The 26,392-nt window shown below is 34.9% G+C and overlaps 1 protein-coding gene across 4 annotated transcripts in view; it reads right to left on the minus strand.

Annotated features, from left to right (window-relative positions):
* The window catches only part of SRGAP1 (SLIT-ROBO Rho GTPase activating protein 1), a 290,112-nt gene that overhangs the window by 92,518 nt on the left and 171,202 nt on the right, over positions 1-26,392 (minus strand). For all 4 annotated transcript variants that reach the window (XM_031940927.1, XM_031940925.1, XM_031940926.1 and 1 more), the window contains exon 4: positions 24,614-24,676. In XM_031940927.1, the coding sequence (XP_031796787.1) occupies positions 24,614-24,676 (63 nt within the window). The remainder of the gene's footprint in view (positions 1-24,613; positions 24,677-26,392) is intronic.

Below are 26,392 nucleotides of genomic sequence, written 5' to 3' on the forward strand. Positions count from 1 at the left end.
CTATGCATATGTTTTGCATATAAAAAACTATAATAAAAAATTTAAAAAAAAAAGAAAAAGAAAATTTGCAAATACTACTATCAGGGCTTGACTGTTTTCTTGATTTTCTAGCTGTAGAAAACACGAATAATGCAGATTAAATGTAAAAAAGCCAGTTATTAAACACTAAACAATATAATCCTGAGCGGGTGGAGGGAGGAAGAAAAACTATTTATTAATTGAAAAATAAGTTAAGTATTAAGTTAATTTTTTAAAAGAAAAAACCTACCTAGAAGGAGAATACTTTGGGATCTAGTTAAAACTGCCTAATTTAATACATTAATGCTAATTATGAAGACAGATGTTACTGAGGAACATAAATACTCAAAAAAAAATGTATTTTCTTAAGTTTAAACATTTCCTTCCCCATCTCATTCAAACTGTTAATTTTGTTGGTCACTCATTTCTTATTCTCTAGAAAGATAAATTTCATGGCAGTGTGTCTCTGATTTATCACAAATTCCAAATGAATAGAGAGTCTCATTAATTTAATATTACATAAGATTCTGCTTGTCAAAATGCCTTGGTATTTTACTTGAACAAGTACTGTGCAAATATTCAGGGGAAACAAAGTCCTAGTACTTTAATGAGTCCAGAAGCTTGAAGTTTCATTTCCTTGTCTCATTACCATCCCAGAGAAGTTTTTTTCCCCATTTATAATCATAAAACTTGGGTTAGAATAAGAAAAGAATGACAAGGAAAAGCTTGGCATATATATATATATAAATGCCCTTTATATATACATTGCATGGCTTTATGGATTCATCATTACAGGGACTTTAACCATCTAAACAAATTCAAAATGCCCTGCACTGTGACCAACACTATAAGCAGCTAGAAGTCACCCTTATAGTAATTAGTTTCTCCAAACAACTAGACTGGCCTTCAGAAAACTGACATGTTGATACTCAAACTTTTTCTAGCTTGGTAGAAAATCAGCCTGAGCCTTTCTCCCAGAGCACAACTTTTGAGTAAGGAGTCCAGCTAACCTCCAGCCCACAAATGAAGGATCAGGGAAGCTTTTGAGCAGAGGTTCAACATGCTGAACATTTATGAAGGAAATACAGATATAAAAATTTCAGAATATGTCAGGTAAAAAATATCAAAATGTTTCCTCATTATCTTAGGTTAAATAAGATCTTCCCTCTCTCCTCAATGCTAGTTACTAGAAAAGAGGGGAAGGTAAGATAATTTAAAAATCATCTAAATCTCTGAAAATTGCAACCAAATGAAAAATCTGGCAATTATATTTCAACATCGTAAGAGAAAACTGTTTTTGAGAATTAGAGGTTAAAAAGATATCAGAAAGATTACTTCCTGAAAGTAACCTGAAAATGAAAATTCCTAAGTATGCCATTGTCAAAATGAAAGATAGTACTTTTTCCTGCCTTTTAAAAGAAGTCCTTTGGGGCAGCTAGATGGTGCAGTGGATAGAGCACCAGCCCTGAAGTCAGGAGGACCTGAGTTCAAATCTGACCTCAGACACTTAACATTTCCTAGCTGTGTGATCCTGGACGAGTCACTTAATCCCAACTGTCTCAGGGGAAAAAAAAAGTCCTTCAACTGTTTTCAAATTCAATTCAAATAAATTCAACAAACACTTATTGAACAGAGACTGGTTTTGCCTGCCTTTTATCCTGGTTGCTTAATGCAAAGCTTCTTAAACTGTGGGCCCCTGCCCATTATGGGGTTGCATATTGGGGTCTAAATGAGGGAGGGGTTGTGAAAAATTTGGCAAAAGCAAAATGTTTCTGAATGCAACCATCAAAATTAATTAAAAATCAAATTTGTAATGAATGTGAGGTGTTTTGGGCAGGGCTTGCATCATGTGACTTTGCACAAAAACTAACAGAAACATAAAGGCTCGGATTCAAGACAGGGTCTCGAAATATTTCACCAGTGAAAAGAGATCATGAATGGAAAAAGATTAAGAAGCCCTGGCTTAGTTTGATGTCTGAAACACAAGCAGGTACTTAATAAATGTATGTTGCCTCTGACCTGACTTGACTAAAGATCTACTATGTCTCAGATAGAGGAAAATAAAAAATGACACTATCACAGCCTTCAAGGAAATCAAAAACCCACTAAGGCTTCATGTATAAATAGGAAAAGTCTAATGGGATAACAGAGGACAGATACAATTGGTGTTACTTGGCAGGAGTCAGGAAGACTTGATTTTAAATTCTAACACTTAATAGATGTGTGCCTTTATACAAAACATTTAATTTCTGTGAGCCTCAGATTCCTTCTGTGTAAAACAAGGATATAATAGCTCTAATTCTTATTATTACTTGAATACTTAAAAAAAAAAAAAAGAAAAGAAAAAGGAGATTATTTCCAAATATGAAGGTGGCTGTTCAGTTGTATCTTTGTGATCTCGGAGTTTTCTTGGCAAAGATACTGGTGTGGTTGGCCATTTCCTTCTTTAACGGGGGTTAAATAATTTGCGCAGGATTACAAAGTTAGTAAATGTTTGAGGCTAGAATTCACAAAAATGAGTCTCCTTGCTCAAAGTCTGCTACTCTATTCACTACATACCCAGGTGTCCTTATTTTGGAAGTGGGGGCATAAATATTTGGAGGGAAATAGTGGGAATGAATACTGAACTCGGAGTTAATAGCTGTGGGATCAAGTCTTGACTTTGCTACTTACTGTCTGGGTGACTTGGTCAGTCACTTCCTGTCTGCATCTCAGTTTTCTTGGATGTAAAATGGGGGAGTTACCCTAGAAGGTCCCCCATGGCTACCAAGAATCAGGGAAATCTTGTGGGAAGATCCAGGTCACTGGACGAGCATTGGAGGGGAAACATTTTAAGAATCATGGAGGGATGTGTAAAGGCATGGGAGTTGGAGAGCATTAGTGCAATGGAAGAAGCTAATAACCCAGTTTGTTTAGAATGTAGAGGGGGAATAAAAGGGAGCAGAGTAAAATCATGTTGGGAAGATGGGCCAGAACCTTAAATTACAAGTTAAGGAATTTTTAATTTCTTGTAGGGGGTACCACTTAAAAAGTTTTGACTCTGTGTATGTGTGCATAGGTGGGATGGAGGGAGGATGGTGACATGATCAGAACTGTGGATTTGAGAAGTTTATTTTGACAACTGTGACCCTTACTACTTTCATAACTTTGGATAATTCACTTCATTAACCTGGACCTTCAGTTCTTCATTTGTAGATTAAAAGGATTGCATTAGGTGAGCTCAAAGATCCTATTTAATTCCAATGATCTGTACTGGCAAGAGCCCAGAAATTGGAATCAATGGACCAAGACCTTCCCCTAAAAGATACCCTAGAAAATGGGGTCTAAAACACTCACTCTCTCCCATTAGTGAGAGAGAATGTAATTGAGGCTGAAACTGAAAACAGCAGCAGCTGCTTCTGGGCCAAGTGTAACTTGGAAGGTTATATCTGTCCTAACCAAGCGAGCAGTAATCAGACCCAACTAGGGAAAGTTGGGTCTGCTACTCAAGTTCAAAAGAAAAACAAAACAACATTAGGAAGCTAAAGAGCAGCTGAGAAATGAGAAGGGACTCATCCATCAGCTGAGCAAATAGTACAGGTCAAATGACCCTTCATACACCTTGCATTTCTGGGCTGGTTTTTTTCTATTGCCATAAGTCAAGAATAAATCCACATGCCATTTGGATCCAGAAACTTTTTAAAATTAACAAAATGAAACACACACTTCAACAGGGAAACAAAGTAGCTTTTTTCTTTCTTTTTCTTTTAAAAAATATTTATTTTAATACATATTGCTTTATATGAATCATGTTAGAAGAGAAAAATCAGAGCAAAAGGAAAAAACCATGGGAGAGACCAAAAACAAACAAACAAACAAACAAACAAAAAAAAACCACCCAGAAAAAAATAAATGAATATAGCATGTGTTGTTCTACATTCAGTCTCCTTAGTTCTTTTTCTGGATGTAGATGGCATTTTCTGTCCAAAGTCTATTGGGATTGCTTTGGATCATAAGCCTTTCATAGTTATCATCACAAAGTTTTGATATCACTGTGTACAATATATTCCTGATTCTGCTTGTTCACTCAGTATCAGTTCATGTAACTCTTTCCAGGACTTTCTAAATCTTGTTCATCATTTTTTATAGAACAATAAATATTAATATACCATATCTTGTTCAGCCATTCCCCAATTGATGGGCATACACTCATTTTCTAATTCTTTGCTACCACAAAAAAAAAAAAAAGCTGCTACAAACATTTTTTGCACATGGGGATCCTTTCCCTCCAACTCTTTTTTTCAGAAACCATTTTGTATTCCTCTAAGTAACAGGAAAGAGAAGTAGAGGAAAGTTGGGAAGGGAAGAAATTTGACTGCCATTAGAATGATAGAGAAGGGATTATACACTCGATTTAAATGACCTGCTTCTTTATACTCCTCAAACATCTTTATTTTAAAGGATATAATAGAGAAAGAAACCTAATTTAAATTTATGATCTGAGCATGGCAAAGATATGACATGAAGTCAGACTCATGGTATAAATTAGAAAGACTTTAAGTAAAGGCCTAGTAATGGATTTAGTCGTTTTGAATTCAAGGAGGCTCATCACCAAAATTCAATTTAATTTAATTCCAAGAGCATTTATTTAAATGCCTGGAAGCTATGTGGAAGTTAGATGTGGCAATGGTTAGAGTGTTGGGCCTGGAGTAAGGAAGCCTCATAATCTCAGAGATTTATTAGTTGTTTGAACCTAGGCAAGTCGGTTAATCCTATTTGCCTCAGTTTTTTCATCTGTAAAATGAGCCAGAGAAGGAAATGGCAAACCACTCTAGTACCTTTGTCAAGAAAACCCTGAATAGGATCAAGAAGAGTCATACATGTTTGAAAAATGACTCAACAAAGAGTGGCAGAATGAACACAGGGACACCATCAAAGTCTGGAAAACCTGGGTTTAAGTTAATTGTTTATCCTGGGCAAGGCCTGAGGTTAAACTCTCCATTCAACAGAAAAATTTCTAAGGCAGAGAAACTTGCAGAGAAAGTGTCAACCTTCATTGATAGAGGGAATTTCCTCTTACATGAGTTTCTTATTTCAATTAAATTTCTGATCCAGTTCTGATGTCCATTTTTATTTCTATTATGTGCCAGACAATACAAAGACAAAAATTAAATAATCCTTGCCTTCAGAAAGTTTATATTCTACTGGAAGAATAAAATGTACACACAAAAGTGAAAAGAAAATAACTGAAAGAAGAGGACACTAACAATTGGGGGAATCAGCAGAAGCTTCTTGTAGTAGGTGAAATCTTGAAGATTAGGAGGCAGGGTAAGGAGACTTAACCAGTAGAAGTTAAATGCTTTTGGCCAAAGCAACTAAAAAAAGACATTTTATTATGATGAATGGAAGTTTGCATCAGTGATGGGAAGGTCCAAAACAATGAAGTCACAAACCTCTAAAGTAAAGGGACCACAGAAAATATGTGAAATAACTATCAAATGCCCATTAGGCTGCTGAGCTAGGAGGTAGTAGAAGGAATAGTAGTGGATGTAGAGTTGAGATTTAGGCTTGAATTTTAGATTTAGAAGCTGTGTGACCTTGGGCAAATAATTTAACCAATCAGAGTTTTAGTTTTCTCCCCTGTCAAACAGATATTTGAGCTTCCTGCTTCACAAAATTGTTGTGAAGCTTAAATAAGGCAATAAATGCTTTGTGAACTACATAAAGATGTAATTGTTTTTATTATGTCAACTGTCTGACTGGGGGTGGCAAATTCAGCTAAGGAACTTGTTTCCACAAAGTATCTCTGGGGACCAGAGATTTAGAAGATGAGGTTGGTTGACTATTAGTCTGACCCACTACTACTGTTTTGATGGGACAATCTGGGTAAAAAGTGAAAAGTTTTGTGGGCTATAGCAAGGGAGAAGATAAAATAAAGGAATTAGCTTGATAGGATATGAGTGGATATTAGTTGACAGATAAACAGTGTATCCCTATGGTTCATCACAATTGTTTCATCCAGTTTCAGTGTTGTTTCATAAGTAAAAGAGTTTCATTGTTCAGTCCAAAGCTGGTTTAGTATTTGACTTAAGATCTTTACTAGCCTCTGAAGTGTCAACAATGGGGAATAGATGTATTTAAAATTTTGGAAAGAAAATGTTAAAAGCTTTTCAAGAATTCTAATTACAGATAATGCACGCAGTCCTGCAAACTGCACACTTTAAAATGCAAGTTGTTGACAGAAATTTAAATGTGTTTTGTATTTAAAATAAAATAGAAGACATCTTTCTTTTTAGAGAAATAAAAAGAAACCTTTTATTTTCATAGCTGGATTTTGAATACATTTTTTTAATGGGGTAAGGGTGTGGGTTGGAGGCTGGACTAGACATTTCATCTATGGAGGGACTACCTTTCCCCCACTTCCATTAGGTGTGGCATTTCTAAAGTCAGCAGCCCTTTATCACAATACTAAGTTGCCTCTCATTGAATATACATTGTGAATAAAATAACAGCTTCTATATCAGCTTAATGGGAAATAATCCCCTGCATACCAAATGATAAAAGGTAGAAACATCCAGTTAAATTTAACTGACAGATGTCTTCTTCATCTCCATTTTTCACTATTAAAAATTTCCACAACCATCTGAACATTGAAATAATACAAAAGGAAAGAAAGAGTAAGAAAAAAGGAAGAAAGGAAGGAAGGGAAGGAGGGAGGGAAAGAAAAGTCTATTAGTATATTTTGTTTTCTGCTGGTCTCACTGGTTGACTTCCCTAGCTTTGTCTTTAGTTGTGAGACTGAGAAATAATTAAGAATAGGTAATCAGTGTTTCTGGTGTGGTGTTGTCTAGGAATGGAATACCGTAAGATCCTTTCAAGATTCTGAGATTCTACCAAAGGAATATTTTAATATTATGTTTTTCTTTTTTACCTAAACTATTTCAGTCCTCCACAAAAGTCTTTCTCCAATAATTCATGATTACATGAAGATAAACTTGTACTCTCAATGATAATGCTACTGTGAAGCAGGTCCTACCCAAGATGGGGAAGCTTCAATCATTGATGTTACAATGCACTGTTTCCTCATAAATGGGACTAATCAATAAATCAATTAAACAACAAACGCTGTTAAATTCCTACTACAGACCTGGGCAATACAACAAAACTGTCCTATCCTGTAGACAAGGAGTCTACATTTTTATGAGTCATTAGGAGGTAATTTAAATAATTTTTAATTTGGCCATAGCAAAATGATCATAGCAATGATCAACTAGGGAAATTAATTGTTTAAACATCTTTATTCTCTAACAGTGGAGGGATTAAAAAAAAAAAGTCACATCTCCTAGAGCATGTATTTTCAACAAATTGCTAAAAGAGACCTCAGAAATTATGTTTAATTTTCTCCTTTTATGGATGACTTACTGTTGTTTGTCCTTTATTCTTGAAAAAGACCCTGACATAAGGAAAATGATACTATGACATGCAAGGGCATTGGATTTCAGTGACAAAGGGATATGTAAGGTCACCTGCCTCTTTCTCCTCCTGAGCCATCTGGGTCCAATGGCCAGACAGAGATCAGTATGACTGAAGATGGCCTTGGATGCAGTGAGAGACCTTGGCCTTTTTAAGTTGAGGTCTTTAATGGGTCTCAGTTAGAGGCAACTGTTATTCAATAATTAAGCTGGGTAAGAAATGAGGCAAAGAATAAAAGAATAAAAACTCCAACAAAAAAATCAAACTCAATCTGGAAAGGAAAGACCCTCAGGGTTTCTGGTTAAAACAGAAACAATTGATATTTATACTCACTTTGAGCCATCAGAGTGCAAATAATGACCAAGGGAGGTTTGGGGTGGACCGACATCTGTTGGCCCTAGAGCCACAGTTATTTGAGTTAAAGACACAGACCTTAAAAAAAGAAATCTAGTCTGTAAACCCCAAATATCTCATGATCTAATTCATCAACTTTAGAATCCTTTGGGCAGAGCTCCCATGGTAAGGGTATGATTCCCTATGTGGACAGAGGGAGAAGATGAGAGAAGGAGAAAGGACCATGACCTTGAGCAAATTATTAGCCCCTGTTTAGCTCCCTCATCTGTAAACCAGGTACCTTTTAAGATCTTTCCCAACCCTAGTTCTAATACCCTTGGATGTCAGTTTAGAGTCATTACTTTTCATTTTAAATTTTAAAGCAGCATTCTAAATGGGTTTCCTACAGCCTCCTCCTCTCGCCACTTTTTTTTTTTGCATTTTAGCTTTTCTTATCTTTTTAGTATATTACTCTGATCATGTCACTTGCCTGTCCAAAAGTCTTTAGTAGTTTCCTACTAATGAAACCTTGATCTGGCATTCAAGGTTTTCAGCAATCTGAGGTTCAATTTATCTTTTAAGTCTTATTTCCAGCTACTCCTTTCATACTGCATGTCCCAGACAAACTATACAACTCACTATTATTCACAGTAATCTTGTCCTTTCTTACCTCCCTCATTTTACCTCCTTTAGTCCCTTCTTTGGATATCTAGCAGGACCCAAAGAACAGTAAGCTTGACTATTCCTTCTGGTTAAGCAGTGGTTTCCCAAGACACCAAGGCAACCCTGAGCCAAGTTCTCTGTGCCCCAGGAGGATTGCTCTAAAAAATGCCTGGCTCCATCAGCTGTCTACCTCGGCCCCAGCCTCTGTCTGGGAGTTTCTCCACTTAGCCTAAGCTGTTTCTAGCTGGTTCTGCAAGCTTATGTCATAGAGAACCCAAGAAAGACCCAGATATGTAAGTGTGCAGAGCCCTCTTGTTCAAGTGGATGCTGCATTGTAAAGGGGACATATGGAACTTCATCTCTAATGAGAAACTAAGCAGCAGTACTTCTGGAGAGCTCTGAAGTGTGTGGCCAAGGAAGTTGCCCAATTTTTTCTGGGAACATACATTTTAGTAGGAAGCTGGGTTATGATTACAAAAAGGCTAACGTGGAGATGAGCAGAAACCTCTGGGCTTTCCCAGATGCTTCTTCCTGAGATGCAAGCTAGCAAAAGTATTTTTAAGAAGAAGAATCATAATCTTGGGGGTAGAGCCAAGATAGCGAACTAAGGAACTAAGGCGGTCCTCCAGCTGAACCCTCCCAATATTCCCTGCAAACAACTTTAAAATGATTCCTCAAATGAAATTTTGAAGCTACAGTCGAGAAAAATTTAGAGCAAGATTTTTTTTCACCCTAAAATAACATAAAAAGTTGGCAGGAGAGGCCCATGACATCCAAGTGGGAACCTGCTCAAAGAGGAAGAGCACGAGCACTGGGCACCTTCTAAATCATGCTTCCAGGGCTCTCATCCCAGAAGACTATAATGGGTTAATGACAATTGATTGGAAAGAGAATACCTGGGAATTTGTGCTGACATTGGGTGCAACTGGCATTGACTGACAACTCTATTGCCCATTCCTAGTTGTGGGACACAGTTCTAAGAGTGCTCATAGCTGGTCATAAGCAAGCAAGGCAGAGAAAAACCCAACTGATTGTGTCTGAGGGAAAGTAGGGACCTTGTCACAATTGGGGCCAAGAAGAATACTAATGCTTTTAATTATAGGTATACGTGAGCTCTTCCCACGTCACACAAAAAACCAAAAGACCTCCAGAACTAGCTCTGAAAATAGCAACGCAAAAAAGCCTGAAGCTGGGCATAGTGCCTCCCTATCCCTGGGTGAACAGAGCCCAACTTTAACATAAAATTTAAAGTCAAGAAATAGGCTGGAAAATTGAACAAACAACAACAAAAAAGAACTTACCATAAAAAACTAATAGATAATTAGGGAATAGCAAGTCAAACTCAGAAGATAATAATGGGAAAACAGTTTCAGGCAAAATATTAATATTTTATTATAAAATAATTATTAATATTTTATATTTTTTATTATTTTATTTATTTTTATTATAAAATAAATATTGGACATAGGAACAGAAAGAATTCCTGGAAGATATTAAAAATAGATGAGTGGTAGGGGGGAAAAATGAGTGATACTAGAAAATTATGAAAGAAACTAACACCTTAGTAAAAAAAAAAAAAAAAAAAGACTGAAAAAATGCTGAAGAAAATGACACCTAAGAAAAAAAAGATTGGATTAACAGTATAAGAATGCTAAACAAAAGAACTCCTTTAGAAAGTAGAATAGGCTAAATAGCAAAGGAGGGACAAAAAGGACTCCTTAAAAAGCAGAATTACTTAAATACAAAGAGATGTAGAAAAGTTCACTGAAGAAAATAATTCTTTAAAAATTAGAATGGTGGGGCAGCTAAGTGGTCCAGTAGATAGAGCACCAGCCCTGAAGTCCTGAGGATCTGAGTTCAAATGTGACCTCAGATACTTAATACTTCCTACCTGTGTGACCCTGGGGCAAGTCACTTGACCCCAATTGCTTTAGCAAAAAAAAAAAAAAGAAAAGAAAAGAAAAGAAAGAAAAAAAAAGAAAAAGAAAGAAAGAAAGAAAAAGAACAAGAAAAGAAAAAAATTAGAATGGTTAAAGTTAAAATTGGAAGCCAATTGTTACATAAGAATTCAAGAAGCAAAAGAACTCAATGGCAAAACATCTGATTTAGAAAACAGATTGAAGAGAGATAGTTTAAGAATTATTATACTACTGGTCACCATCACATACATACACAAAAAGCCTATATAACCCTACTTTAAGAAATTATCAAGGAAGGTTTTGCAACACATTGGTTGGAAAAATTACCCATGCATATGCTTTGTAAATAAAAAGCTCTAATTAAAAAAAAAATTATCAAGGAAGACTTCCCTAATATCTTAGATTCAGAGGGTAAAATACAAATTGAAAGAATCTACCACTCACCTCCTGAAAGAGATCCTCAAATGAAAACTTTCAGGAATATTATAGTCAAATTCCAGACCTCCAAGGTTGAGAAGAAAATATTATAAGCAGACAGAAAGAAACAATTTAAATGTCATGAAGCCAAAGTCAATATCATACAATATTTGGCAACTTTCACATTAAAAGAGTAGAAGGCTTGGAACATGATATTCCATAAGGCAAAGAAGCAAGATAACTATGATTAATCTGAGTTCAGGGTAAAAAATGGATACTCAATGAAATAGGCTTTCAAATTTTCCTGATGAAAAGATTAGAAATGAATTGAAAATTTGAGATTCAAACACAAGAATCAAAAGAAGCACAAAAAAAGTGAACATGAAAAAGTAATTCTAAGTGACTCAATGAAATTAAATTGTTTTAATTCCTATATAGGAAGATAATACATACAACCTTTAAGAATTTTATCATTATTAGGACAAGTAGAAAAAGTCTATATAGAGGTTATATAGACTATATATGTATAGGTTGATTATCTTGGGATGAACTAAAAAAAAATGAAAGGGTAGGAAAGAAGAATGCATTAGGAGTGGGGGGAAAGTAGAAGCAAAATGGGGAAAATTTTCCCACATACCAAAGGCATACAAGGAATAGTCTTTATAGTAAAAGTTAAAATAAAGGGGGCCAGCAAAGCTTGAACATCACTCTCATTGGAATTGGTTCAGAAAGGAAAGAATGTATGTGCAGTTGGGTATAGAAATCTATTTTATCCAATAGGATAAAAGAAGAGAGAAGGATTAATGGAAGAAAATGGGATGAAGGGAAATAAACACTTAGTAATTGTAATTGTCGATGTGAAAAGGATAAGCTAACCCATAAAATGGAAGTAGACAGAATTAGAAACCAGAACCCAATTATATATTGTGTACAAGAGACACTTGAAACAGAAACACACACATAGAGTTAAAATAAAAAGGCTGGAATAGACTATTATATTTCATCTGAAGTTAAAAAAAAAAAAGAATTTCAGGCAATTTTCAGAAGAAGAAATCAAAGCTATCTATAATCATATGAAAAAATATTCCAAATTACTGTTTAGAAAAAGGCAAATGAAAACAATTCCAATGTTCCATCTCATACCTACCAGAAATGAAAATTCTGGAGAGGATGAGGGAAAATAGGAGCACTAATGAAGTGCCTGGGGAATGGATCTAACCATTCGGGAAGATAATTTATAACTAGGCCCAAAGGCTAAATTAAAAACTGTCCATACCCTTTGATCCATCAATACCACTACTAGATCTGTACCCCAAAGAGATCTAAGAAAAAAGAAAAAGACCTACATGTTCAAAAATATGTATAGCAGTTGGTTTTGTGAAAACAAAAAATTGGAAATTGAAGAAATGCTCATTAACTGGGAAATGGCTGAACAAGTTGTGGCATATGAGTGTGACAGAAATGATGAAAGAAATGGTTTTAGAGAAAAACAAACAAATGTGGCACAACCTATATGAATCGATGTAAAGTGACATGAGAACCAGATCATTGTACATAATAACAGCAATATTTTAATGATGAATAACTATGAAAGACTTGGCTACTCTCATGAATATAATGATCCAAAATAATTCCAAAAGACTCATGATGAAAAAGATGCTCTTCATTTCCAAAAAAAGAATTGATGAATTTTGAGTGCTAGGTGAAGAATATACATTTCTTGCTTTATTTTACTTTTTTTTTTGTGGGAGGAGGGGTGATATGGCTAATATGGAAATGTTTTGCATGATTTGATATGTCTAATTAATATTTGCCTTATTAGTGGGTCAAACAGATGCGAGGGTGAGCGAATTATTTTTAAATAATTATTTTTAATTATTTTTAAAAGGAACGTCAAAATTAAATAATGATTTAAATAAAACAGACGAGACAGTAAAGGGATACAGTGGATTTGGAATCAGGAAGACGTGAATCCAATTCCAGCCTTACATATGACCATAACAATATCACTTAACCTTTTTGTGCATCAGTTTCCTCATCTGTAAAAGAGACAATAGCATCTACCTCACAGGGTTGTTTGTGAAGATCAAATGAAATAATGCAAATAAAGTGCTTAGCAAATCTTAAGATACTAACTATAAAAGTGTTAGCTGTTATTTTAAAATGAGGCTAAATGGAAAGTAACTTTATATGCATGTTTCATATAACCCATTCAAAAAGAGATTATTATAGATAGGGGTCAGGAATAAATATCACCTTAACTTCCATCCCAACTATAACATTCAACCAAAACCAGCAGGAGAAGAAGCATGGTTTAAGTTAGGAAGAATGCTGATCTTTGGTCTCAGAAGTTCAAGTTGAGTTCAAGCCCTAGCTGATTCATTCAGTTGAGTAAAATAGGGTCTCCTTATATTGCCTATCTCATAGGGTCAGCCAGATAAAAGCACAAAGAACTTCATAAATAAGATCCATTCTTAACTATAGTGATAGGTACTGTCAAATTTGCCCTTAAAATTCTATGTATCTAGGTTCAAATAAGGTCCGTTTTCAGCCCTGTCTTGATATCTGGAATGGAAAAAAGCTGTTCCTAGAAGGAAAATATCCTTTTTAAAGAGAGTAGACCTGAGACAAAGGCAAATCCATGGAGCAAAAGAAAGCACAAGATCACTTGGCTCAGGGGTGTGCTAGGTTGTAGACAGAGAGCTTGCTTTGTCCCTAAAGAGATGCCGAGTAGAAGCCCCTCCCCATCTCATTTTTGCCTAGGCTTTCTTTTCTTCAATGAAATGGCTTTTTCTTTACTACTGGTGAAAATGCTTCTTGCTATTACTGTGTACACATTATTTTGTAATTAAATAATTCTTTCATTCAATAAACATTTAGTATGTGCCTCCCAGGTGCACACCGTTATGCAGCATGACTCCAAACCCACTGCTCAAACTCTAGGTCTTCTTTCCCCTTCAATGTTGGGATGATCAGATGAGTTATTACATGAGAAAACAATTTCAAAATGCATAAACAGGACTAAGTATGAATGAAAGGTATTAACTAGTAGAAGAAATGTCATTGCCTCATTCTACTAAGTCAGCTTTTCATGGAGATAAAATGAAAAAAATTAATGAATGAAAAACATTTCTTAATTATTTACTATGTGCCAAGATGGGATTTTAACAAATTCTGAATTGAAATGTATTTTCAAAGTACTCAACTGGAGGCACAGATCTCATCAATCTTTTCGTCTTTTCAGTCTTCCCATAACTCAGTTACAGAAAGGAGGGGGGAGGGTCCACCCAATATGCTGGGGATCCTTCTTGCTATCTCTTGACAGTTGCCATAGCAACCTGAGTCACAAGTGATGAGGGGGGAAAAAAACCCATGGAAAATTAACACTTATGTTGCTGACCATACTGGATTTTTTTTTTTTAAGTTTTTAAATGTTTATAAACAAAAAGTAAAAGCAGTGTGGTACAGCAGGAAGAAGATTTGCAGGGTTCAAATTTCTGCCCCTGACCCTTACTAGCTTTTTGATTATGTATGTCACATAATTTATTTCTGAGAGAGCTGCCAAGTAGTTTCCACATTGCTTCTTGCCAACTCTGGAGAAAATCACAGATCATTCATGCATCCCCATATGAAGAAACAATTTCTCAATTACACCATTATGTGAATTATTATTTTAGAAAAAAGTTATATAATTTTATAGGAATAGCAGAGTGTTTTTTTTTTTCTTTTAAGTTGTGGGGAGGTAGAATAATATTTCAATATGTCAACTGGAAATTTAAAAAACCCCAAATATCTGTTCACAGTCATCTTTGAATGATTTAAAGCAAACAAAAAGTGGTATACCATTCCATGGAAGCAACAATTCATATTAGGATTCCCCATGTGTTCATTTTTTAATCTGTTGTGAAGTACACAAGTCAACAACATCCATATATATAGAATTTACCTAGTATGCTATTATATTGATGGGCCATAATATAGAAATATCGATCACCACACTGACATAAATTAGTCCCCCAACTGATTACTGATCAGTTATTAAGTGTTCATTAAGAGGGAAAGCAAGATATTACTTGATACAAACTGGATTATTCCCATTACAGATCTATTACAGACTTCTTCTATATGATTGTCATATATGATCCAACTTTAGCGATATCTAATTAGGCATAAAAGCTACAGTTAATTACATTAGTTTTAATACTTCCACAAGCATGACTGAGAGAGCTAATTTATCCTAAAGGAAAATGAATATTATTTTACTTATACTTTTAATGAATCATAGATATCCCTAATGTGGTTATTCCTTTCAAAAATACAGATCCTAATGTATTTTTATCTTATCTTGTATAACTTTCACCTCTGTCCTCTCATAAATCTTTCATAGAAGGTTCACCCAATGTGTTGGGGGGGGGGCTTCCTATGTTAATATTTCATAGGAATCAGTGGAGCATTCAGCCACCCATGATCTGTTATTTTACATCATAAAAAATTATAGGGTTTATATGTAAGGATAGTACCCTGTATTTATTACTTTCAATTTAGGCCAATTTGACCCTAGCTCTATTTCCATAGGCCATCAGAAGTAGGGTTTGGAATTAAATTCTAGAATTATAAATTGCTGGGTGCGGTAATCTTTATGTTTTTAGTTGCAGTGATTGTTTTTCTAAATGGTTGATCTCAAGATATTCACTCACGTAAGCCCTCAATGCATCAAAAATCTCTCTAGGGATTTATGTAACAAACCATTTTACTATCCATATAGGTTAAAGGGGATTTTTTGATGAGACATGCTCTATAGTGATGAAATCACAATTAGGAACCAACACAAATGGTTCAATAATTTTTGCAGAAATTATGAGAGAACTTGGTCAAGACTCTTCCTTGATACCTCTATTATCTTGTATTGTGTACACAGCATACTTTCCTTCCCCAAAAGACTGAAAAAGTTTCTTGAGGGCAGGAACTGTGTTATTTTTTCATTTTCATATCTCTATCCCGTGGCACAGTACTGTATGTTTAGTACTTGAATTGAATTTCTAGTAAGAGCCAATATAACTCAATAGACTATTTTTCTATTGTATCAATTTATAAAATATCTCTTTGTTTTTGTTTCTTTACTTTTCCAGCTTTAATATGGAATTCCTATCTACCACACACTAGCTGACATTACCTGGCTTTATTTCAATGAATTAATAATTTTGGGGAAAGTATAACTTCTTTCCTCCTAATTTGTTTTTTGTTGTTGATATAGCAAAAATAATCATACTTTAAAAAGGAAAAAGAGTTCTTAGGAATCCTAATTAAACCCATTAAGAGTCAAAATGGTGAAGTATTTAATGGTTTTGAGATAGAAACGAAATATTAAATAATCGTATATTTCATACCCTGCTTCTCACATTAGCCCTGTGACTTGGACCAAGTTACTTAGCCTCTGTTGCTACCAATTTCTTTATCTCCTTCCTAAAATAACATATTGAAGCTCTCTTCAATGTACAAAGTGATGTGTAATTAGCAATTATCAACATTGTCTATTATCATGATATCTCAGATTTGGAAAAGACCTTGGCCCATCTGAAAAGCAACTTGGGGTGAATTTATTCCCCTTCACTTGACTTCAATTTCCTCAATAGTCAAAAAGAAGTTAGATTAAGTGATACCTAGCGTCCTTTCTCCTCTTAAAAAAGTGTTCATTCTTCAAAGGTCTGGAGGCTCTGAGGCTGAATAAAGACAAGAGAACTCAGAAGTGGCTGGATGCAAAATCAGATGAGCACTCCTCTTCCTGTTTCATAAGTCTATCCAAACCCGGGGAAGGAGATAGGGAAACAATTTGTCACTCCAATTATCTTTAAATAGATTGCTTTTTCTAAAATTTTCCACGTGGCATGACTGAGATTTGGTATTCCAGCAAATTTGTCATTTTGGGGGGGTGGGGGTAGGGGATGGTGCTATAATCTCATTTCCATGGTTGCTGTTCTAGGTTTGGCATTTTGTCACAAATATTCACTCATATTAATTTACTGCCCATCCCTAAGAACAGAGAGTACAGCTTTAATATGTATGTCCCTGTGTGTATTTACATGCATAAAATTCTCTTCCCCCTTCCAACACTTAGAAGAATTTTTTTTTTTTTTTAAGAATTCAAAAGTCAGTGATCCTTAGAAAATCTGTCCTGAGGAAGTAGAAAGTACCTTGGGTCCTTTCAAAATCATTTTTCAGACTTGCCTCAAGTAAATTTCTTATGTACATTTTGGCTTTGGGGAGGCCCATGGAGCAGAGGTTGTAGCTGTGAAAGTCTGGATTTTTCAAGTAAGGGTTTGAGATGACAAATGATTTCTCTTGAGCTCTTAAAAACAAATGGCTCCTTCATGTCAGCATTCCAAAAGATAGGGGCTTCAAAGGCATGTCGGGGCAGGGGAGAATATCTAATTACAGCTGGCAACTTCCTCCTCCACAAAGGGTTTAGCAATCTAATGGGCTACCCTGAAACTCTTTCCCGCTACCAAGTATAGATGTCATGGGAATCAATGGAGAAGTCCAAGAAGAAGGCAGAGGCAGAGTGGGAAATGTTGTGTATACTTAGTTCTAATAAGCAGTTTCTGAATGCACAGCCAAACAGGTGGTGTTGACACACACAACAGGAAAGTTAAATGAGAGGTTACTGCCCTATTCTAGAATTCTGAAAGAAATACTTCCTAATCCTAAAACTAACCCCAAAAGCACTTTCTAAGAGCAGATTTTTAAAAAACAAACAACAAATCCAAACCCCCAAACAAACAAAACAACAATCCCCCTTTCCCCCAATCAATGGCTTGGAAACTTCAGGACTTAAAAACTTAAATCAGACTATACAATATAGAGGATATAGTAAACACACACAACACACACAACACACACACACAACACACTTTCTGTCTCTAACACCTTGGTTTTTTTTAAGTGTTTTTTTTAATTGTTAATATCATTTCCCCTAATTAATAAAATGAATTTGGATTGTGATATTATTGTAGTGAATGAGCAAACCCTGCTATAAAATTTCAATGCATGGGAAAAAGTAAATTATAGTAATATTTGTGTCATATCGACAAGAATAGGGGTTGTTATCCTAGAGTGTATGAATCTGCTTCCTATAATGTGATAATTGTGGTTTATATTGGGGGGGGGAGAAAAAAGGGGGAAAAAGGAATTTACATGATAACTATATATTTAAAAGGAATAGCAAATTGTACATAATACAGTTTTAAGTGCAATCTTTTTATTATACTATATTATAGAAATGCTTGTTTTATTCCATATATTAACAATGAAACAAATTTAATAAAAATAAAATATTCTAAGTATGTATATTTGTATGTATATATATATGTATATATACTATACACACATATTTGTAATCCTATCTATGTATTTTATTTAATTTGGTTAAAAATACTATTCTGAGAAGTCCATGAACTTCACCTGACTGCCAAAGTGGTTCACGACACCAAAAAGATTAAGAATCCTTGCTACATTAGAGAGTATCTTTATTTCTAGGCATTCATTGCACTTAGCACATTACCTCATAAATCACAAAGTCTCCAAGAACAAAGAGGTCATATAAAAAGGTGGTGAAATAGAGTAAGACTATTATCTCATTTGCTCAGAGTTAATCTGCCCATCAGTGGCAAGAAGACTAGAGTTAGCTTCCCTATCCCTGAATCAATGTTCCAGTATTTCATGTTTTTTTTCTCTTCTTCCAGCACAAATTGTACAAGTCATAGACTACGACAGATCTATTTCATAGGAACAAAGAACTATTATGACATTTCCATTTGAAAAACAAGGGAGACCAAATATCAGCTCTTTGCTGCTTCAGGATTATGACTGTCATCCAAAGGTTTCTTCCCCCTGGACATGATTGACCCCTGGTCTTGCTGGAGCAGTGCCACAGAGTTATGGTATAATTTCTCTGGAGGTTGAAGTGCTGTACAGAATATCTAATTTAAAGCTCATCACAACTCACATTATTCTTTGAATCCCAAGCTGAGACACAAAGGTGAATTGGCTTGAATGAGGTCAAGCAATCTCCAATAACCTGACCGAGAATGTTTTTACCTTTCTCAACTATTTCTGGCCACAATCTTAGGAGCCCTGGTTCTTTTGTTCAAGTCTGCAAATATAATCACTAAATCTCAGGTTCTATTTGTATTCCGAGTCTAGGATAAAATCCAATGTCAAAAATGGCACAAATAGAGCTCTCTTTTTGAGTTCCCTGTAATCAAACTTCTTTGTCTTTGTTCTTTTGATGAAATAATGGCTAATTGCATAGCATTACAGTGCTTCCTGAATAACCCTGTTGGGGGTGGGTATTATTATGGTCATTTTACAGATGGGGAGTTTGGAACTCAGAAGGGTTTGTGTTAATTAATTTGCTGGGGCCACCACAGCTAGCCAATGGAGGATCTAACTGAGTGAGATCTGATTGCACGGTCAATGGACTGTGTTTGGAATCAGGAGATACAAGTTCAAATCCAGTTTTCAGAAATGTCCTCACTGTGTGGCCTTGGACAGATCATTTAACCCCTCTTTGTCACTAAAGAAGAAAATGACAGAGCACTCCAGTACCTTTGTCAAGAAAACCCTATAGAAGAAATAAACTGGGAAAACATTTTTACAGTTAAAGGTTCTGATAAAGGCCTCATTTCCAAAATATGTATAGAATTGACTCTAATTTATAAGAAATCAAGCCATTCTCCAATTGATAAATGGTCAAAGCATAAGAACAGACAATTTTCAGATGATGAAATTGAAACTATTTCCACTCATATGAGTGTTCCAAATCACTATTGATCAGAGAAATGCAAATTAAGACAACTCTGAGATATCACTATACACCTCTCAGATGGGCTAAGATGAAAGGAAAAAATAATGATGAATGTTGGAGGGGATGTGGGAAAACTGGGACACTGATGCATTGTTGGTGGAGCTGTGAACGAATCCAACCATTCTGGATAGCAACCTAGAATTATGCCCCAAAAGTTATCAAACTGTGCATACCCTTTGACCCAGCAGTGTTACTACTGGGCTTATATCCCAAAGAAATACTAAAGGAAGGAAAGGGACCTGTATATGCCAAAATGTTTGTGGCAGCCCTGTTTGTAGTGGCCAGAAACTGGAAAATGAATGGATGCCCATCAATTGGAGAATGGCTGAATAAATTGTGGTATATGAATATTATGTAATATTATTATTCTATAAGAAATGACCAGCAGGATGAAGACAGAGAGGATTGGAGAGACTTATATGAAGGTGTAACTGGCAAACTGTAAGTGGTTCTAATCACAAATCTCTGAACATTGACCAAAATAAACTCCAGGGCGAGTGGAGGTTAGAGTGGCTTGATTTAATCGTCCAGGGATAGCCTCTGCTTTTAGTCCTAGAGAAGGTACTGCTCATGCGTGGAGTACATCCTCTGATGAGATTAACATCCAAATTGGAAGTTCTATAGGAAGAACAACCTCTAGTAGTCGTGATTGTCAACCTCTAGTAGTAGTAATTGTCCGGGGGCTAAGTCTTGGGTTGGTACCATATATGAGTCGAAGGATAAATCCACGTAGTCAGTGTACTTGTACCTTCAGTACAATTGATGCCCCATGGCCTTAACTGTAAGATAAGGGTTGAAAATTTCATCTACTATATATATAGAATATGAAGGGAAGAGAGGGCAATTAGGACTAGGATGACTGCTTGTATAATTGTTCAAATAGTTTCGACTTCTTGGGCATCTATAGTACTGGTGTGTGTTAGTTTTGTTGTATGACTTGATTCCTGGAAAATTTCTAGAATGTATGATTAAAGAGATAGTATATGAGTATTTAGAGAAAAGCCAGGATTACAGGTTACCAAGAACCAGTAAAGCTGGCCATGCCAGACTAAGCTTATTACCTTTTGTGATATGAATTATTAGACTTAGAAATTAGGAGAATGTTATAAAAGTAGTATACCTATCTTTCAGAACAGGATTTGGAAAAAGTCTTGCTTGTACTTGGAGACAATGTGGTGGGATGTTGACCAGATCAAAGTACAGTAGGTGGGTTCAAAAATGGCTGAATGATAGTACTCAAAGAGTAGTCAGTAATGGATCAATGCCATTGTGGAGGGAAATGTTTAGTGTAATGCTCCAGGTTCTAGATTATTTAGCATTTTTATCAATGTCTTAGATGTAGGCAAAATAGCACTTCTTAAAATTGTATGACATGGATGTGGGAGGGACAGCTGATTATAATGGATGATTTCAATCAGGATCCAAAAGGGATACTGAAAGTTTAGAACAGTGGTTCTCAAAGTATGGTCTAGAGAATCCCGGGGATCTCTGAAACCCTTTTAGAGGGTCTACAAATTCAAAAATAGTTTTTATTTCCAATATGGCAAATGTCTATAAATATAATCCAGATAAACAAAAACGCTTTGGAGAGATCCTCAATAATTTTTAATAGGATAAAAATACTGAAAACAAAAGTTTGAGAACCACTGGTTTAGAATAACAAGTCAAATATAATTGAATATAACTGACTAAATATAAACGTCAAGATTTATACACAAGTTTAAGAAAAACAACAATAACAACAATTCTATGGCCCTTAAGGAAGAAAGAAGCTGTGGATAGAAATTGCATAATCAGAGCTCAATAGTGTAACTTGGCAGCCAAAAAGCTCACACAGCATCTTAGGCTTTATCAATAGGGGTTAATATTCAGTATGGTTTTTCTCACTGCACTCTATCCCAACTAGACCATACATGCCATATGTGTACTACAATGCTTAATCCTGGTCACCACATTTTGGGGGTGACAATGACAAATTGCAATACAATACAAGGATATAATTAAAATATGAGGATTAATTGGAGGAACTGAAGATATTTAAAGTGAAGAAAAGATTTGTGAGACCTGAGTGGCACAGTCTGGAAGAACTAAGTTCAAATCTAGACATTTACCAGCTTTGTGATCCTGAGAAGTTAGTTAATCTGTCTATGCCAATACCAGTACCTACCTTCCAGTATAATTGTGAAGATGAAATGAAATATTTGTAAAGTTATTTTGCAAATCTTCTGGCACTATATGTAGCTATTGTTGAGGGGTTTCACTTGACCCATTTGGGATTTTCCTGGCAAAGATACTGGAATGGTTTGCCATTTCCTTCTTCAACTCATTTTGAAAGATGAAGAATTTGAGGTAAATAAGTGATTTGCCTAGAGTCACACAGCTAGAAGTGTCTGAGGCTAGAATTGAACTCCTCTCTCTCTCTCTCTCTCTCTCTCTCATCCTATTTGAGAACAAAGGGAACGACAGCCAACACACATATGCATGCATAAGTATTAGCCACAACCTTTCCCAAGTATTTGAAAGACTGTCTCATAGATGAGGAATTAGACTTAATCCACTTGGTCCTGAAAGCAAAACTAGAAATACTCCTTAAAATTTTTTTGAAAACATGTTTACTCTTAATATATGAAAAACCTCACAATTAGAGTGCTACAAAAGTGTCATAGCCTACTTTAGGCAGAAGCAGTTTCTAGATCACTAGAAGTTTTAAATAAAGTCTGGATATCTATTTGGGCGGTCTATAGATGGTGTTCCTGGATATAAGACATCTGGTTTCCCTTTCAATTCTGCTAGCCTAAATGTTTCATATGAACTAAGCTATAAAGAAAGTAGAGAACAGAGACAAGAGTCCTGGATGAGAAGGTCTGGATAGACTCTGATTGCCCCTTTGTAGGAGTATTTACTTCAATGATATTCCAACTCTCTCACCAAGCACATGGAAACATACGTAACAAAGCATAAGGAAAAAATATCATAATTCTCTCTTCTGCAAATTCCCATCATACATTTAATTAAAGTTCAAAGGAAGGTTTCAGAAACTTGCTGAGATTTCAAGTAATCAGAAATAAGTAAACATAGAAATAAAGTCATATAGTATTAATTAGCCAACTTTCAACTTCATTACTTCTGATTAGGAATAAATATAATTTTCCAAGAGGGGAAGGACCACATCAAATAATTTTTTTAAATAGTCTCCATTAATAAGAAGGTTTAACTTCTCCCAAGGAGGAACACACAAGCAAGAATTCTTGGAAAATGCTTCTTCTTAAGGACAAGCATATTATGTTCTAAACAAATCTTCTAAATGAAAATTCAGATCTGCATAATACTTGTTTTACCAAAAACAAAAACAAAAAAAAAAATTGATCCCAGGATTCCTTTAACTCGTCAAAATTATCCAATTTTCAAAAACTATTTACAAAAAAAAAAATTTTTCCAGGATTTTCAGAATTTAGTAAAGAGTCTTAATATTTCAGTTACATGAACATTCAAACAGATTTCCCTGTTAAAAATAATCCTAAATAATTGTGGCCTACACAAATATACATTACCAAACTTAAAAAAATATATGATTTTGTATTTCATGATTATTTCTTTTAGAATAAAATTAATAAAAATCAAAGAAGGATATTCAAAATTTGTGAAGGGGAAGATTACTGGAATGGTGAAGAGATCTGAAACTATTTCTTAAGGATCAATGGAATGAATTGGAGATGGTCAACATTAAAATTAGAAGACAATCCTTACAAGAGAGAACACATGAAAGAGGTACCAGATGCATTTTGTGTGGCTCCAGAGAAAACTGTGAAATTACAAGGAAACAGCTTTAATTTAATTATAAGGGAGAACTTCCTAACAATTAAAACTGTTCAAAAATATAATTCTTAATATGCCAAGCTCTTTGAAATTCAAGTGTTCAAGTAAAGGCCAGATGGGCATTACGTGCAACCAGCATGCAGAAACTTGTACAAGTCAAGCCTAAGGGTTCCTCAAAAATTTAACCAATCAATCAACCAACAAGCATGTATTAAATGTCTACAATGTACCAAGTGGAGCTATATATTGGGGATATAAAGACAAAAAACAATCCCTGCTTTCAAGGGAATTAAATTTCAAGGGAATTAAAATTTAGGATAAAATGGGAAGAATAGTCTGGGACCAAGTGAAGGGCTTTAAAGCCAAGTGAAAAGTGAAGGACTTCAAAAGAAAAATAGAGAAATTTATATTTTAGCATCAAGGCAGAAATGGCAATATTTGTGAATTGTTTAAGTAAAGGCTGAGAAAGAGGAAGAAGTTGAGAGAAATACTGAGTTTAGGGACCTAGGAAAATCTAGGCTTCTATGATTCCTTAAAGAGCTTGAATTATGTGATAAGAGAAAATCTTCAAAATTCATAATATGTACTGCTATTTAAAAAAAGCTCAGTTTGCATTACAAATTTCTATTTTATAGATTTGTTCTTACGCTTGAATGAAGTGCTTTTAATTAAAATTTTAATTTCCTTATATACAATACTGCGAATAAAACTGAAGTGCAGGCTTTCACCTTCCATGCAAAATTACTGAAGGGAGAGAAAAGAAAGGAAGGAGATGCAAATAAAGCTTACTAAGTCATTAGCTAAATAGTTAATTTATTTGAAATGGGAAGGAAAAAAACCTAAAAGCATCAGGATAAAACCATTCCAAATTGTTGTAATCTTGGAAATGACCCATTTAGAATGGGTACAAAAGAAAGTATTGTTTTAACAAATAGCTCTTGCTATATACATGCAAAGAACAGGAAACAAATATAGTCAGCATCTCTTTCCACTAAGTTAGCATGCATATTCCACCAGGCAAACATGCATCATTAGTTTGATTTGGAATAAATTCTGACATGAGACAGGCTTAGGCAAACAAGGATTAGGAACCAAACAATTCTAGTAACAGAAGCAAAGTTAACATGCTTACCGTATACAGCTCGTTAAGAACTTTCATTAGATCTTCATGAAGCTGGAATGCAATCTCTTTACTCTGTAATTAAGAAGATATCATTAAGAAAAGGATATTTTAAAACAACAGAAATAGTTTCTGCATTATTTACACTCTAAATTAATTAGCTGAGTGGGGTGGGGTGGGTGGGAGGGGGTTAAAATACTATGCAGCCATAATGGGACTTTAGAATATGACACCAATCTAAAAGCCAAAGGTAGTAGTAAAAAAAAAAGACAAAGGATACTTCAAAAACAATACACAAAAACAATCATAAAATAGTTTACAAATCTCAAATCATGATATAAATATAAAATAATATATAAGGATTATTTATAATATATAATGTAAAAGATATAACAAATAATTATCTAAACAGAAATAAATAAATAATAAAATTGAATGCTGGGAGCTATTATTATTGTAGTAATAGTAATGATGGTGGTTTTGTGGTAATAATGTTGGTAACAGTAGTATTAACTGTGGTAGTGGTATTAGTGTCTCCCTATCACCTCCAGGATCAAATACAAAAATCCTCTTTTTGGCATTCTGAGTCCTTCATAACTTCCTCTCTTCCACCTTTCCAATCTTCTGGAACAGTATACGTACTCCTCACCATATACTTTTCAATCGAATGGTTTTAGCTTCCTTGCTAAAGGAAGACAAGACACTGGCTATTCTCTGTGCCTGGAAAACTCTTCCTATCTGCACCTCCTGGCTTTCCAGGTTTTCTTCAAAGTGCAACTAAAATCTCATCTTTTAAATAAAGGAACCCTTTCCCAATCCCTCTTAATTCTAGTTCCTTCCCTCTTTTAATTATTTTTAAATTTTTTTCTTGTATATAGCTTATACACACACACATACACATGTGTGATTTTTTTTTTTTGCCTTTTTTTTTTTAACTCTTCAATCAATTAATACTTATTAAGTGCCTACTATGTGCCAGGCACTGTGCTAAGTGAATTAGATTGAGCTCCTTGAGGGCAGGGGCTCTTTTGCTTCTTTTTGTATCCCAAGCACTGCTTAGCACATAGTGGGAACTTAATGTTTCCTGACTGACCAAGTCTAATAGTTGATAAAAAAGAGAGAAAGAAAGAAGATTGGGAGGTAAATACCTGGGTGGGTTATATAGCTACCAAATACTTGCTGAGCCAGGTTCAATATTGAACTTAAAGTTTTTGACTTCAAATCTGGTGGTCTTTCAACTATGTTATATTTTCTTTCCATGACCCATCCCATATTATCTCATATTTGTTTCATACTTGGGATGACATAACCAAAGAATTATGAAATGGTCAGCCTCCTGGTAACACACTATTCTGTGGATAGGGTTGAGGCTAGACCTTGGTCAGCTATTATTGGAATCTATTTGAAGCCTTTCCAACATGGTAGAGTCTATCAATTTATATTTCACAGATATGGTCTTCATAGCCAGAGTAAGGTGGTGGAGCAGGACTAGTGGAAAGAAAACTACAGTTATCCTTTTAATATAAAATCAATACTGGAAGACCAAACAGCTTTCTTTTTTTTTTTCCCCCTTGCACTTGAATCCTTTATTTTTTTTAAAATCTTTCAGAATAAACATTTTTTTTTAAATAAAGCTTTTGACACCATTGACCCTTAGCTTTGTGTTTCAGATTTTGTCTTCCTTCTCCCCATTCTCTTCCCTAGATGGCAAGCAATTCAATAAACGTTAAACATGTTAAAATATATTATATTAAGATTTTGAAGGGGGTTTCCTCATCAGGAAATTCTTCC

This window comes from Sarcophilus harrisii, chromosome 5 (genome assembly GCF_902635505.1).
Source record: "Sarcophilus harrisii chromosome 5, mSarHar1.11, whole genome shotgun sequence".
Lineage (NCBI taxonomy): Eukaryota > Metazoa > Chordata > Mammalia > Dasyuromorphia > Dasyuridae > Sarcophilus > Sarcophilus harrisii.